We start from the raw sequence: 16,981 nt of genomic DNA on the forward strand, positions 1-16,981 counted from the left end.
TGCAGGGCTTGACCAGTTAATGTTCGGGAAGTTGAAATCACCAAAAATAAAAATAGGACGACCAGGAAACTTTGTTTGAATTATGTTCAGAATATCATGAAGGTCGTTAGAAAAGCCGATAGGCGTAGATGGTGCGCGGTAGCATGCACAAAATAATAGAGCTTTATGGTTAATTGTTACCTGTACACATTTGAACTCCAGTGTAGTATCAACACTAACTTCAAAGCATTATAGATTGTCGGACACAGCGATTAATACACCACCGCCGCGACCAAAAGAACGGTCACAGCGAAATACACGGTAACACTTTTCTGTTGAAAATATTTCATTATTATGCACAGTTTCATTGAGCCAAGTTTCTGTTAGTACAATGATGTCAGCTGCTGTAGTATCGGCCGTGCAAGATAAACTATCACGATTGCCAATGACACTGCGTATATTAGTAAAAAGAACTGAGACGTTATGTGGTGCCTGCGCAGGTCGGTGCTCATGTTCGTTGAGCTATCTAGGAGACAAAGGGCCAGAGTTAGTTACAACACGTTTTTCATCTTTTTCTTGAACGCTATCAGTTATAGGGCAGCAGGTATAGCATTTTTTCTTCAGAATAAGCTTGTTAAAACGAAGACTAAACGGTTCACCGGGCTCAGTTTGCTTCGCGAATTCAGCAAGCTTCTTCCGTGCATGCCTGGTGTCCGGAGCAAAATCTTCATTAATCGAGAAATCGGACTCTTTGAGCTTGCTTTTTGCGCCCATGACCTGTTCTTTAGTTTTGTAGTGCGTGAATTTCACAATTATAGGTCGCTTTTTACCCGTTACGGCCTTACCGATCCTGTGCGCGCGTTCAATGTCCAGTTCGGCTAAGGTTAAGGACATGTTCTTTTGAACAATACCTCTTATTTTTTCCTTGGATTCTGTCAATGTTTCATTGGGTCCCTCTAGAACATTATAAAACACAATATTGTTTCTGCGAGACCTATCCTCAAGGTCCTTTAAACGGATTTTTAGTATCTCATTTTGAGCTAGTGCTCTTTCAGCATTTTTGCTCACTGTGGCATGTCCTCCCGAACTGCGTCGAGCAACTGCAATTTATTTTCAACAGCGTTAAGGCGGGCGGAGATTTCTGTAATGTTTTTACTCAGTTCCTTCTGATTTGCTGTAAGGCTTTGCAGGGAATCAATTATGCGCGCCTGTCCTTGTTCTATGTTGGCGGAACGGTCCCGAAGATCATGAAGCAGCGTTAAAACTGGACTGTCATCACCTGAAGCTTTCGCGGATTTATTAGAATTCGGCCCGGGATTCAGCTCGACATCCCCGGACAGCAACAGTTTTATCACGCAGAAACACTCATGCACATGGTTCAAAAGCAGCTGTGGGCATGGGAACACGACAAGGAACGCGTTATCTGAGCGTTTAGAAGATGTGTAACAAACCTGGAACAGGCAGAAGCGGAAGATACTTGTCAGCCGCATTGTAGCGTTGTTCCCATGCCCACTAAACTGCTTCGGACGGTCCCAGTAGTTTAAGTAGAGCGGGGGTGTTGATGTCGATGGTGATGCAGTAGACCATCCAGGGAGAGTCACAGGAACTGGCGCTGGCGTAAAAACTCGTGGGTCGGCGGAGGATGCGTCACTTGGCGCTGGGTTTTCAGTGCGCAGCACGTGTGGCAAAGCGCCATTGCAGCACCGATAAGGCACCGCAGCGGTGTTTGGGCTGGATGCTGTCACGAGCTGGAACAGGCAGAAGCGGAAGATATTTGTCAGCCGCATTGTAGCGTTGTTCCCATGCCCACTGAACTGCTGCGGACGGTGCCAGTAGTTTAAGTAGAGCGGGGGCGTTGATGTCGATGGTGATGCAGTAGACCATCCAGGGAGAGTCACAGGAACTGGCGCTGGCGTGGAAACTCGTGGGTCAGCGGAGGATGCGTCACTTGGCGCTGGGTTTTCAGTGCGCAGCACGTGTGGCAAAGCGCCATTGCAGCACCGATAAGGTGCCGCAGCGGTGCTTGGGCTGGATGCTGTCACGAGCTGGAACAGGCAGAAGCGGAAGATATTTGTCAGCCGCATTGTAGCGTTGTTCCCATGCCCACTGAACTGCTGCGGACGGTGCCAGTAGTTTAAATAGAGCGGGGGCGTTGATGTCGATGGTGATGCAGTAGACCATCCAGGGAGAGTCACAGGAACTGGCGCTGGCGTGGCAACTCGTGGGTCGGCGGAGGGTGCGTCACTTGGCGCTGGGTTTTCAGTGCGCAGCACGTGTGGCAAAGCGCCACTGCAGCACCGATAAGGCGCCGCAGCGGTGCTTGGGCTGGATGCTGTCACGAGCTGGAACAGGCAGAAGCGGAAGATATTTGTCAGCCGCATTGTAGCGTTGTTCCCATGCCCACTGCTTAAGAAGATTAAGAAGTTTGCATGGACAACATGGCCACAATTAGTACATTTGGAGTAATTGGTACGGTTGGAGAAGTATGGGAGAGGCCTTTGCCCTGCAGTTGGCGTAACCAGGCTGATGATGATGATGATGATGATGATGATGATGATGACAGTATGCATCCGCTGCTGAGCTCGACGTCACGGGCTCGATACTGGCTGTGGCAGCCGCATTCCAACAGGGGCAGAATGCAAGAACACTCATGTATCATACATTCGGTGCATATTAAAGAACCCCAGGGGGTCAGAATTCATCCAGAATCCTCCGCTATGGGCATGCCTTGTAATCAGATCGTGGTTTCGGTACATAAAACGGCAGAATTTTTTTTGTAATAGTACAATATGGCAGCAAGATTTGTTCACACATTCATGCTTGCATTTCTCAGCTGTTGCATTTGACTATATTTAGATGTTGCTTATACAAAGTTGGACAATCAATACCAAGCAACAGAATCTGTTAGCTTAACATGTATGAAGAGACTGAGCAGGCCAAAACCTGTGTTGAAATCTAATAGAAAATAAATAGCCATCTTATTTTCTGCCTCATTATGGTGAACCATGGGGTCATCAAAACAGTGCACTTAACGTGCCATTATAGGCATCTTGAAGATATTTTCATGCGATAGTGTTAAGGGCCCTGTCTCGCAGAAAATCTGGCGTCAGCGTCTGACGTTGCTTCAGCCAAGAGAATTTTGAACCAAATTCCCCCCCCCCCCCCAAACCACGCATACCCAACCACTTTTTTACCACCAAAGTTGCTCATACCTTGTCTTTCATTCTTTACAAAGTTATTCCTCAGAATTTTGAGAACTGCAGCCCACAAACAAATGCAATGAAAAAAAAAAAAACATTGACAGCACACATCTTTTATGTTAGCTCTTCTCAGACTGAAATATTAAAGGCGTGAAACAATAACAGGAGAGTGACCCACGCAAGAGGCCGCATTTCTACCAGAAAGCTTGCCTTCGCGCATAGCATTTGCCGCGAGCATTTCCAGGTAAATGTTATGGTTACATAAGCTGCAGTTGCCAGGTAGCATGAAAAGTAGTCAGGGGTTTTGAATGCTATTGTGTTCCACTCTTAAAAGCGAAGCTTAAGCGTCCTCCAAATTTTTTCCAACTGCTGTAATCTGTGCTTCAAATTGGCCCTTTGCATCAGTTTGGTGCTAAAGTGATACCTGCTGTAGTGGCCTTAGCGTGGTGCGGATGAGCATGACGTTGTGTGTTTGATTCCTGGCCACAGCAACCGTATTCTGATGGAGCACGAACCAAATGCTTGTGTACTTAAATTTAGGTACACGTTAAAGAACTCCAGGTGGTTGCAATTCATCCATAGCCCCCACTATGGTGTCCATCATAGCCTATGTGTTGCTTTAGAATGTTAAGCTCAGAGTTACTTAGAAATTGTACAAGTGATTTTCATATTTGGAAGCGTATTGTACAAATGTTTCCATAGTTGGCAGTATAATCGGTAGCACATTTGTAGGGGGCAGCACAAAGAGCCCTGCCAACACTTGGTCACTGTTGTATGTAGAGTAAAACCCTGTTTACTCAAAGCTGTAGAAACTAGACAAATTTTCAAGATAATTAGAGTTTTGATATAAGCGAGATCACAAAAATAGAAGCCCTCTGGTTGTGCCTAGACCACATGGAGCCTTTCTGTAATGCCACCACTAATACTCTCGGTTCTTATTTTCTAATACACACATTTAAAGAAAAAGTAGGGCTGTGTGAATATCAAAATTTTCTAATATGAATGCATAGCTTCGAATATTGAATAATTATATGCACATGCATTTATTACCAAGTTGGTTTATTTTTAACATATTGGAACATCGCAATTACATTGTCAATGGTAAAAGATTCGACTAGCAAGCCATTATATTAAATGATTGTGTATTTGGCTCATGCTAACTTGGAAGGTTGAGTAATTCATACTAGCTGTCCTCGCCAACCTGTGACTTATCATACACCTAATACCTATAAACTCGGAGGCATTTGACCTTGTGTCAGCCATCACTCATCAGATTTACTGTATTGTATTTACTGGATTTACTAGATTTGCTGTACTGTATTTACTGGATTGGGGGTGGTGCTGCAAAAGAGTGTACCCTTGCCGTCTGCAAATCCATCACACTTGCTAATGAGAGGTTGGCTTTTCTGCAAAGCTTAGCTGTTTAGTGGCTAAGTGTGCTTTACAAGCAAAATTTTGCCAGCAGTACAAAATTATCACGAAATTTGGCGCATATTCTTAGATAAGATAGAAATAAATGCTAAGAACCGTGTTTGCTTCCACCCAGCAAGCAAAATATTCGGTTTGTTTCGAATATTCGTGTCCAACCGTGTCTACAAAACTTTTCAAAAACCTACTTTTCTAATTGAATAAGAAAATTAAAAATATAATATTCGATATTGTGAGCACATCACATGCCTGACTTTCAACTTCATCATCCCCACATATCATCATCCATTGTACATTTTCATCTGTATATATCATCACCAGCAGCACAGCTTGATCCTCGTGGTAGTAGCACTAGCTCGGCTGGAATAAAGCGGTTCCTTACAAGTGGTGCACGGGGCTTTTCATTCCCCAAGACCTCTCGCATGGCAAGAGGTCATGTCCGATTCGCATCTACCGTGCTCCAACGGCCTCTGCATTCACCAGGTACCAACGTATGCCAATGCTGCGGCACTCTCTCTACTTACCACAAGACTTACGACCGAATATGAAGTCGTTGCTCTTGGCCTGGCCTGTCTCCAGCCGTTGCGAAATACGTTGCATCCTGTGTTCGTTGTCAAAGCCGCAAACGACAGACAACAGCTCCTTTGGCTCTTTACAACCTCTTCCTTGTCCCACTTCGCCTTTCGAAGTAGTTGGAATAGACTTGTACGGTCCTCTTCCCACGACCTCCCATGGCAATCGCTGGTTTGTAACGGCCGTAGACCATCTAACACACTACGTGGAGACAGCCTCTCTACCATCGGGGACTGCTGCTGAAGTCGCCGATTTCTTTTTATGTAACATTTTCTTACACCATGGCGCTCCATGCGTTCTCCTCAGCGACCGCGGCAGAGTCTTCCTCTCTTCTATCCTTACCGAAGTTCTGCGCGCCTCTAACACAGTTCACAAGATGACTTCCAGTTACCATCCACAGACCAACAACTTGACGGAGCATTTTCATTGTACCCTCTCCGACATGATTGCAATGTACATCCACCCCGACCACACAAACTGGGATGCAATCCTGCCGTTCGTGGCATTCGCTTATAACACGGCTATGCAACGTACCACTGGCTTTTCACCTTTTTTCCTCGTCTATGGCTGTTCACCAAGTTTCGTTCTTGATGTATCGTTCCTTTTGACTCCTGTACCCCCAGCAGCTCCTTTCTTGGAGCAGTTCCTGTCTCGCCTCGCGGACTGCCGTCACCTTATCCGCCTTAACACCGGCATCTCCCAAGATACTCGCAAGTTTCGTTACGACTCGACCCACCGTGCTGTGACTTTTTCTCCAGGCGACAAAGTTTTTTAGACTCCTGTGCACGTTCCCGGCTTATGCAAAAAATTTCTCAATCGTTTTATTGGGCCTTACAGGGTCATTGAGCAGCCATCACCTGTCAGTTACAGCGTCTCGCCCCTTAGAGCGCCAACCGATCACCGTTGCTGTGGGAGTCTCTCACTTAAAACCATATAGTTGACGCATTTCATAATACTTCCGCGCGGCCACTTCCACAGTGCAGGGGAATTAGTGTGAGCGCAACACATGCCTGACTTTCAACTTCATCATCTCCACATATCATCATCCATTGTACATCTTCATCTGTATATATCATCACCAGCATTACAGCTTTATCCTCATGGTAGTAGCACGAGCTCGCCTGAAATAAAGCGGTTCCTTACAATAATTTCAAATATTCACACACCCCCTAATAAATAGTCACTTCGTGCATATGTCGTTAATTCAACGCTGCCATTCTTCACTTTCCCCTTTAAGTTCTTTGCAGAGTAGTTTGTTTTAATTAGCATTCACATTGACTCTCCTGAGTTAATAGAAAGTGTTAGGTTCTGAGTATAGCCTCAACATCTTGAGTTCAATTGGGTTGAAGTTATCCAGTCTTTCTTTTAATGCAATAACATTATAGGTGGACCTCACCTACTTTGTAGGTATCCATCTGACAAAAAGTATCAGCCACTCCCAAAGGCAGTGCAGTCTCGCAAAGCGTCTCAAAGTGCTCGCGGTTGTGAGGGAAGAATGCGAGAAACTGGCACATGACGCTCGTGCCAGGCGTTTCAAAGAGTGACTTTGGCACGAGAGAATAGAGAATACATGCAATTGTTGTTAGAACATTGGCTGCTTCGCTGGAAGACGTTTGATCCCACCATTAGTCACGCATTTCTTTATGGCATTATGGGCCGACTTCACCTACTTGGAAGGTGTGTTGAGCTTACATGAGGGCATCACGGTTGGCTCGAAATCGCAAATTTCTAAGAGATGTGAGGTATAGAAAGATCACTTTGATAAACGGGAGTGTGCGAAGTCGCCCGTGATGTGCACAGCTGTCGAGACATCACAATAATCACATTCTAAGTATGCTGTCACATACTTGATGCTAAGTTCTGGCTTAGTTTTTTGTCATTCGTGCAGTGCCTAAAACCTGGGGGGAAGGATGATATTGTCTTCATGGACATGTCATGGTGTGACTTGTCATGGTGTGACATGTCATGGTGTGACTGAGCACTGCCATTGTGTCAAAAGTAGGATGTCATATTTGGGCCACATGTGCTCAGTTTGATCATGCCCAAATGCAGTTTTTTTCAAAGCAACCATGATGGCTCATTGCCAGATCGCCTGTAGTGCAATGCCTTTTCTCCAGAACTGAGACCACACTGAAGTGAGTGTGATGCTTTATTGCGAATACTCTTTCCATGGTCCACTTATGGTAACCCTTCAAGATTGGCAATTGACAAAGGTGCCGGGGAGTGACAAAGAAGTGGTGATAGAGTGGGTGGGACACATTAGAAACCACCACTTCCCCATCTGCTAGAAGATAGAGGGGCGTGTGCACGTATGCACAAGCTTTTACATGAACAATCACCCAATAGCTGGTGTCTGTGAATTGTCACGCAAATCTATGACGACATAGGCAGAGCATAATAGAGGAGCTTCGAAAGCTGCAGGAGAGAGAGATATCATTTATGCGGGATTGTGGGCTCCCTGCTGCCTGCACCGGAATAATTTTTGGCTCATATGTCCATGGCAGCATTGTCTACAGATCGCAGACATTTTCTTACCATGTTCAAAAAGTGTTGCTGACCACAGTAAGTAGGATATCATATTGCACCACATGCCCTCTGCTTTAGCAACACGGATGCAGGTTTTGAGATTTTTTGTGGGTTTTTGCACAGCTGTTTATATAGCTCATTGCTTCATTGCCTTGTCCTGGTGACACATTTACAGTTATTGTGTTCAGAGCAATACTGACTGATGAAACGCCAACATTTTTGGAAAGGCAAATGATTGTTCCTATGATGTGACGTATTTGTGCACTGTATGTAGAATTGTCTGCACAACAAAGGCCTAAGTCATCTCACTGAAACGGCATTGTGCAGTCACAGTGATCATTTGCATTCAGCATGTGGTTTACGAGTGAGTGATAGTGCGATTTCATTGCTTGAGCATGTTGTAACTTGTGGCCCCTGTCATGACTTTGAATTTTAAGCCTATAACAAACGTGGTATTTGTGACACAAATGTGCTTTACATTTAAAGGGTGGCTTGCAGGTTTCTAACTACTGTAGGATCTTTGGCAGTATCCTTTTACAGTGATAAACTAATGCATTCGTTCACTATAACTGATTATATATATTTACTGATACTATGAGTGTCATGCATCTTACATTCAGGAACCAGAACAACCATCAGTAGATTTGTTGTAGCTTGATTCTGGTGATTTTCAGTGGGCCCATGAAAATTGAGTGACCTTGCTAAAGCTTAGGCTTTGTCATAATTATGCTTTGAACAAGGACATGCCTTTACCTGCATTTGTAAAAACCTTTACCAACCTTCATAAGTTAGCCTTATTAGCTGCATAATGCATGGTAATTGGCTATCATTTATTTCATCTGCTTGTTATGGAACATGTTATGAACCACTCAAAACAAAACTGCATTTTGAGTAAAAGAAAGAAAAGGAGGAGAAAATGGCATCTCTTGTGATAAATGTAACAGAACCTATGAGGCTGTATGAAATGTATCATTCTTATCCTCTAACGTTACTGCCAACTTACTTTATATAGAACATGAGCTCAGTTTTTTTCAGTTAGGTTCATGTGTTCTTAGAGCAATGGTTGGCCATTTGTGACGAATGTGTAGCCTGTGACACTACATGTAAAGTTGTTTGCACTACAAACCTTGCCTTTCTATCATTGTCTGCAGGCGGGAGGTGCAATGCTTTTACCAGCCAAAATAATGGGAGCTCCTACTGTCGGCACTGATGTTGTCCATGATGAGAATGTTGATGAGAAGGCGGATGAGGAGAAGGCCGACGAGAAGATCAAGCCACCAGAGGAGAAAAGCATGCAGCCTGCATCAGAAGAGCAGCGGAATGAACCACCGCCTGTACTCCCCGTAACTGTAAGTTCCTTGTGTATTCACCGAGCCTTTTTGTGTGATTGCAACGATAGCGTGATTAGGGATGGCTATTTGACCGGAATGGGAGAAAGTGATCGGATAAATGTGTTTCGATAAAGAGGAGTTCTATTTACTGAGAAAGATGTCCACGAGTGGCAGAAAGATGCAGTTAACCCCCTCATTAACTCAAAGCTGTAAAAACAGAAATAAATTTTGAGCTAAGACATTTGTTGTTGGTTGGGGCGCCATTTACCCCCCTCAATAATATAAAGTAAGGTTTGCACCGTGTTGCTGCAGGCTTTGCATAAGTTGTTGGAGAACCTATACTATTGAGTGTTGACTGTACAGCCTTTCACCAGAGACAGGATAGCATTGTGTTTTCAAAAAACATTTTGCAGGTCTGTGTACTATTCCAAACGTTGTCTACATAGATGCGAGTAAATGTTTTGGTTTAGTTGCAGTAAATTAACCTATCACCCTTTGCCCATGCAAGAAAGAATATGTGATTGCATGTCCTGTCTTTCCTCATAATCTTCAGGGTACTAAGTCCCCAGAAAAGGTAAAGTCAAAGAAAAAGAAGAAGAAATCCAAGAAGGCCAAGAAACAAAAACGAGTGAAAAGCAGCAGCAGCAGCTCAGACAGTGATGACCCTGACGCCAAGGCAGAGAAAGAAAAGAAAGAAAAGATTAAGAAGGTGAGACAATTGGCATTTTTATTTGTCATGAAAGATTGAACTCTTTTGCGTGTGTGTGTTCTTTCTTTTTAAGTTGTACTAAGTGATTTAAATTAGATATTGAACAATATCAGATGCACATAGATTAGAGATTGTGCCATTTCAAATAAATTTTCACCATTATTATTGCAGACCAGCCAACCTTACAATTTGAAATATACTACCATTGAAGAAAAAATAAAATAACCTAAAATTTGGTGAATGATTATTTAAAAACTTAAGATGTTGCCTGTTTATTAAAGGTTTACAGACTTTGTAGGGATGCCGTGACAAACACTCTTCTCCATAGTTGCAGCAAGAAGGGTCTGCACCACATACACAATAAACATATATTCATGAAAAAAAAAAAGTTTATTCATGAAGTCTTTATTCCTAAAAGGTAGCTGAAATTTGAATAGCCATTATACATTGGTTCTGTAGGTTTGATGTCACTGCTGTGAGTAGATCTGGAAAATTGAGCTCTAAAAAATTGGCCATCAACAGGGTTTGTATTCTTAAAAATCAGTTTTGCCTTGAACTAGTCTCAAATGAAAAATTTTAAAGTTATTGGTGCTGATATGATGATTGTAAACAGGCTTTAAAGAACTAGTATTTTGCTATAACATTATAAATGCTTGCAGGTACGTTATTGTATTGTTGCATAACCCCAGAAGGCCCAAACACCACGCCACGCCAAATAACTCAAACAGCTTTTTCACCAAATATTTCTTACCATGCGGAATACATTCGTACGAAATAAAAAACAACAATAAATGTTATTTGAGTTTAAAATAGTAAGTATAATTATGAAGTGTTTATTAATTTATTTGCCGAGACATCCATAACTGAAGCTTCGCTTTAGCGCATCATAAACTATCCATTGGGCAATGTGAGGTTAATTATGGATAATATTCCCTCAATCTTTGGAGAGAAAAACTTCTTTGTTGCTAAATACTTAGTGTTTTCTTTTTCTGCCACGTAATATGCCTAAAAATGAATGCTTTTGTTATTTGGCTTAAAGCTATTTACACATGCAAGAAGTGGTTATTGTGTGGAAAGAAGAGAGGAGGAAAAATTCACCAACGATTACAATACTCCCTAAAGCAAAATTTGGGTGCAGCTGTATACATATTTTCATTTCGCAATATATTAGATGGTGCGGACAATAAGTCTCGTGCAGCACATTGCAAATGGAGGGAAGTGTGGCTCGACTGCCTCGCTAATCGTGACACGTGGGCACGATTCACAGCAGCCACCACAGAAAGACCTCCGCTCGTGCATTGCTATGTTTCTATACAGATGACATGCGCAACTCTGGCGCCACCTCTTAACCATTGTCGCCACAAAGCCCGTCTTGCGCGGCATTATACTTTTCGTCTTACATGCAAGCTGTAGGTCCAAATGAAAGCTTTCTGGATCCAATTCCGCAGGTTCAGCAGAAGAAAGTTGAATTGGAATCAATAGATATCTCCAAACCATTGCATCAAACCAGCCGCGCAAACCTGTAATCGAATGCATGGCCATGCTTGCCGCCGCGCACACAGGCCTTAGACTGTCAGCGCGAGCAAGGACTGTGCACTCAGATATCACCATCGGACTCTGTCATCAAAGCTATGCTACAACAAATAATCGATGCCCTGCAGCTGCTACTGTCCGGTTTAAATACGCCAGTGGCGCTAACAGCGGCAAAAATTATGAAAGCTATAGGCAGTCTCCTAGCCACACTGCAGTAACATCCACCTCTGCCTGCAAAGACGAGTGTGCTGTGCCGTGAAGCGTACACGTACACATTGCAGAGAAACAGTATGTTGTGCTGTCCTCATCATATCCACCATACCACCATCCTCCTTCCTCTTCACATCCTATCTCCTCAAAACCCCTTCCCCAGTGTGGCATAGCAGGCTAGAGACACTTCACTCAGGCCAGCCTCTCCACCATTCTGCCATTAAATATTATCTCTCTCTTTCACCATATCCTCCCCCTCCTCCACTTTCCTCCTCGCACTCTCTTTGCTATCGCCCTCTTTCATCCTTTTGCTGTGCACGTTCGCTCAGTTTCGAATATGCCGAAGGACGACGCCAACACTCGCCGCAAGAATGGCCACCTAAGAGCTGCGCTCTAAAAAGTAAAAATTCACACAGAATCCATTTTTTAGGAATGTTTATCATCATTAATTCAATTGTCACTCAAGTGGTGAGCACCAAATTATGTATGAGCTATGTACTGCAGCTGGGCCCCTGCTCTCACGCTTCGCTCTGGACATACTGCACCATCTAGTAGCTCGCACGTGGCAGTGTGTGCTAATGCTGTGAATTGATCCCTTGTTGCCCAGCCTGTAGTCATGACCAAACGTGGATGCACCATCAGGCGGCCCTGCTGGGAGACCCAGGTTCGATACCAACCAGTACCAAAGTGTTTCAAGTCTTTCTTCTTTATTAGAAACAGTGCTGGAGTAAAGAGGCTAGAAGCACGATACAAACCGCAGAGGAGGGGAAGTAGAATGCTAATCGCATTAAAAGTTTAACAAGGTTGCAGCCTCATTACACATTTCTCTATGCTTGATTCTCTCTTACACAGGCCATGGAGCAAATTGACAAAGACAACACTCAAGAGACTGATGAGCGCAAGCGGAAGTACAACAGCATGTACGATGTGAAAGCACCAACTGAAGAAGAAATGGAGGCCTACTACATGAAACGCAAGAGAGATGATGACCCAATGGCACCATTTATGTCATGATCATTTTTTATTGTACTCACCTTCTGTGTCATCTTATGACATGTACATATTGTTACATCTCTATCCCAGTGCAGAAGTGTTACATATGTCAATATGTGGTACCCACTTTATAGTGTATTATTGAATTAAGTCAACTTGAAAAGCAAAAACTCTGCGCTCTTTATATGTGTAAATGCATATTTCCTTCCACAATATGGCGTGGGCATAAATTGGCAAAGCCAAAAAGTAGTCTTAATTTTGGCAGAACATCGCATGCTGTAGTATGCGTACACCTGTGAAACAAAAGTATACGGACCACGGATTGCGCGACACAACTCAATTTCTCCTCTGTCTGTGAATGCAACTTGAAATTAAAGACTGCAGTCTAGCCTTGGCATTACGAATTGTCTAGTGCACTTGTAAGTTTCCGTTTATGCGTGTTGATTACGATGAAATTCAGTTTTTTCGGCAACCCTGTGGTCCGTATACTTTTGCTGACGAGTGTACATGCTGCTTATGCTAATATTAGTTGTTTGTAATTGTTCTTTCCGTTGCTCATATCAGATTTGCTGTTTCCATTTTTTTTAATAAGTTAGATGTGTATACTTTCGAGATGCTTGTTAAATACAAAAGCTGTGATCACATGCCAGAACGGTAAGAGCAGAGAGTGAATGAACCATAACTATAGAAGTGCTTTTTGCATTTGGCATCTGATTATTCTACATCTGTTATGTTTATGTACATAGTTGTGCTCTAAGGCAATTCTAAATAGCAACAAAGCTCAGTTCATCCAGCTTTACATTATTGTTTGCGTACCAAATGAGAGATGTAAAAATGTCTCCACACATATATGTGTTAAATAAACACTGACGAAACGAAACTGGCTTGCATCTTTTTGAAGTGCGAGTGAAGTTATGTAAAAATGTGTATATTGCAATCCTTATGTTAAGTATGTCTTTTTGGAACCCTGAATAAATTGTAAGGATACTGTTTCTTGCTAAGCAATGAAAAGCTTATTGTCGAAAGATTCCTAGGAAAGTTGCATCGAGCAAGCAAACAAAATGAACATATTTTTTTTATTTGTGAACTGTCTTGTGTATATACATTTAGATGGTAAAAATAATTATGGAAACATTGCATCGGCTTATTTTTCTTGTGTGCTTGCTTAAACTTGGCTGGCCTGAAAGTCCATACACAACCTGACCTGGGGAGCTTGGCTCAGGTCACTCAACGCACTACTGTCTCTGACTTGACCCAGGCTAACATGCTATTCTGTTATGCAATCCTGCCCAGGAACATAATGCAGCCCGAGAATGATGCAAAAATTGCTCATATGTTTCTTGCATGCAAAACAAAGGACATAAATTTGCAATGAGCAGAATTGAAGGTGCTCCAATGCACTCGTGAGGGACAGTGCAGTGTGTGAAGATGTGTTCGGTAACAGAGTAGTGTATAGAGCACTATGCTACAAAGATCATTAAGTGGCTTCTGCCACATACCAAATTTCTTCGCTGCACTACTTTTCTGAAGTGATCTGCAAAAGTTACATGTAAACTTAGTCTTGGCTTAAGCAGGCCAGTATTTGCAGTGTTTGCAATGTGAAAACAAATTGGCATCCAGCTTGATACTGTGATCAGCTTATTCTTTTGTGTTTGAACTTGCACATATAGGTTGTGTTAGCCCTTCTATAAGCAGCACAAAAGGTTGCAAAGGTTGCCCCTAAGTTGCATACTAGAAAGGTCTGTTGCTTAGCCCGCAACTTTATACAGGGCCATCACTGGGCTGGCTCCAGTGCACAAGCCATCAGACTTTGGTTAGGCTTGGACTCGTGATTCCAGCCTACTTACAGCTCTAACATATCAAGGACACTCGATGTGTTTCTATGCCACGTCCACAAAGGCGTCATTTAGATCAAGTCAGGCATGGGATTCAAGTTGCGTCCTCGGCATATTCATGCCAGGCGTCATTTAGATCAAGTCAAGCATGGTCTTCAAGTTAAGATGCATTTCTGAATACAGGGGCAAAAGTGACCGTTTTATTAATATAGCCTACCAGTAGGACCAGTTGTACCATTTTGTGCATAAAGAATGAACACTCAACAAAGAGGGCAGCAGCAAATTTCTTAAGCAGTCTATGCAGGTGTAATAGAAGTGCGCTTTTTACTTTTGATTGAAACCATATGGACTGCTCTCAAAATATGTGCCACTTTGGCACATATTTTGAGACTAACTTCTACTTCAGAACAGGAATAAGCAAATGCACTGTTATGCACTATGTGGAGAATTGTTTGTATTTTTCTTCCATGTTACTGACTTGGCTGTACTGTATTAATATTTTGGTTGCCCTTTGTGTTACATTTCCCTGTAGTCTTCTCACTTCTATGTCATGTGAGGTAACAAACATGTCACAGCTGCAAACACTCTTAGGTTAAATGCAAGTATATTGTTTTTTTTATTGATTTATTGACAGTGGCCAGGTGCTAAGTAGGCTGAAAGGATTCACTACAGTTTTTGTTACAATCCATTACAATGTGCATTGAGCTGGGAATCTATACCTTTGAAGGAATCCCTAGCCAAAATTTCGTAGTGACATTTTTCATGGTTGATAAAACCAGTAAAACCACCATAAACTAAGACTGACTATTCCTACTCCTGACTAATGTGACTACATTATTGTGAGTATAGGATGTACTCGTAATAATGGCTTATGGAAGTATTGATTGAAAGTTTTAAGTATTTAAAGTGGCTGTGCCGCTCACAACGCATCTTATCATACTGCAGTTTCCCATGAATTGACAACGCATTTTCTGGTATTTCAACAAGTTCAACTTGCATATCTGTACAAGCAGTTCATATCACTACACAGTGCAAATTGAAAAAATAAAGATGTAAAGAGAAGTGGCTTGAAGTACAGCTTCCTTTGGAACCTATTATAGAAAGCACTTACATGCTCTTTTACGCTTAGTGTGCTTATGCTTCTTAACATGCTGATTGTCTTTGCAAATGTTGCTGTCATGTAATCGTGATAATCACCCCCTAAGAACAACTGCTTTTGAGCATACAGAATTTACATTAAATAATATTGCAGTTTGCCTAACTACTTGCAGTTGTGTGTGATGTACAGTTCCCTGCACATTTATATTCTAACTGGCCCATGTGTGCTAAAATCTTTCATGGAGTTGGAATTTTGGGATCTATTCTCATAACAACACATTTGGCATCAGTGCTTGTTTCACTTGTCCAGCGGAAATGAAAAACACCTATCATATTCAGCCCTGGCATTGGGGAAAGTTAGCCAAATAGCCTCGACACTTGACCTGTCTGTCAAGGCCCTCTGCCACCTATCTTTGTGTTACTTGTCAGTGGCAATAGAAATAACTTGAGTGACATAAATACAGTTGCAGGGCCTCCCCAACAGCAGGTGATAATGTCGGTACACTTAGCATATCCTGTTAATGTAGCTTTCTTGTGTGCCACAGTCATGAGTGACTGATCTATCATTTCTGCCAAACAAAACAGGTGAGTACTGATGCTGAAAATGTGATTTTGCTCCATGTGCAATTTGAGCATTATTAAGTCAGTGGCACCTCAAGATAATTTCAAAAGCTGTGGCAACAAAAATTCAGGTGACTGTGTTAACACGTGCTTGGTTAACAGTGACAAAAATGGGCAGAATCAAAGAGTAGAAAATAAGTTGTCTGAAAAATGAATTTCTGTATGTTGACCTAAAGAAGAACATAGGATGAAATTAGTATGGAGATGTAGAACTGTACATCTTATTGGAAAATAAAAAGTAAAGGCCAGCCACTAATTGTCAACAAGAGCTGACTGGCCTTTATTTTCTTGTGATAAGCTGTATGTGGTGGTGTCTTCCAGTGAAATATTTCTTTTATGATGCATATTTGGAAATAACGGTTTATTGGTTAATTGGGCAGCCATGAAGTAAAATGTTAAAATAAAAAAAGTATGATTCATGCACCAGCATTGTAAGACAACTGGAATTTCATGGTGCAAATTTCAGGCAATCATTAAACTTCTTAGGAAACTGTGCATGCCATGCTGATGCGCTTGCTTTGCCAAGTTGGAAAATGTTATCTGGCGAACCAAACGAGAGTATGCTAAAACGCTTCATGCGAGAGTGCTACATGGTGGTCGTGATTTTCTCTCTCATGGTTTGTGCTGCAAATCAATTGGTATAACTGCACAGCACAAAAAAAAGAACGGCACAGGTGAAGAAAAGACAGGACGATGTTTCTGTCATTAGTTGGATTCAAACCAAGAGCTTACAGCTCTGATATGGACGTTCTATCGCTACTACACGACCACATTGTCGGTGCATCTTACCTGCAGAAAAAAAAAACAGTTGAATTATAGCCTTATTCTCCAAGCTCACGAAATGGTTTTAACTTTTCACGTAAGGGGTAGCATCAGAAAAAATTGAATTCCCCTTTTGTTGTGTGTTTGTGTGATAGAAATTACACCTCAAAAGCACTGTTAAAC

General features: G+C 42.3%; 1 protein-coding gene across 2 annotated transcripts in view; it reads left to right on the forward strand.

Moving 5' to 3' along the window:
- Slu7 (Pre-mRNA-splicing factor Slu7) overlaps positions 1-16,333 on the forward strand; it is a 51,239-nt gene extending 34,906 nt beyond the window's left edge. For both annotated transcript variants that reach the window (XM_075676554.1, XM_075676555.1), the window contains exons 13-15: positions 8,858-9,055; positions 9,591-9,746; positions 12,342-16,333. In XM_075676554.1, coding sequence (XP_075532669.1) covers positions 8,858-9,055; positions 9,591-9,746; positions 12,342-12,503 — 516 coding nt within the window. In that variant the 3' untranslated portion in view covers positions 12,504-16,333. The remainder of the gene's footprint in view (positions 1-8,857; positions 9,056-9,590; positions 9,747-12,341) is intronic.
- The last annotated feature ends 648 nt before the right edge of the window (positions 16,334-16,981 follow it).

This window comes from Dermacentor variabilis, unplaced genomic scaffold, assembly GCF_050947875.1.
Source record: "Dermacentor variabilis isolate Ectoservices unplaced genomic scaffold, ASM5094787v1 scaffold_12, whole genome shotgun sequence".
NCBI lineage: Eukaryota > Metazoa > Arthropoda > Arachnida > Ixodida > Ixodidae > Dermacentor > Dermacentor variabilis.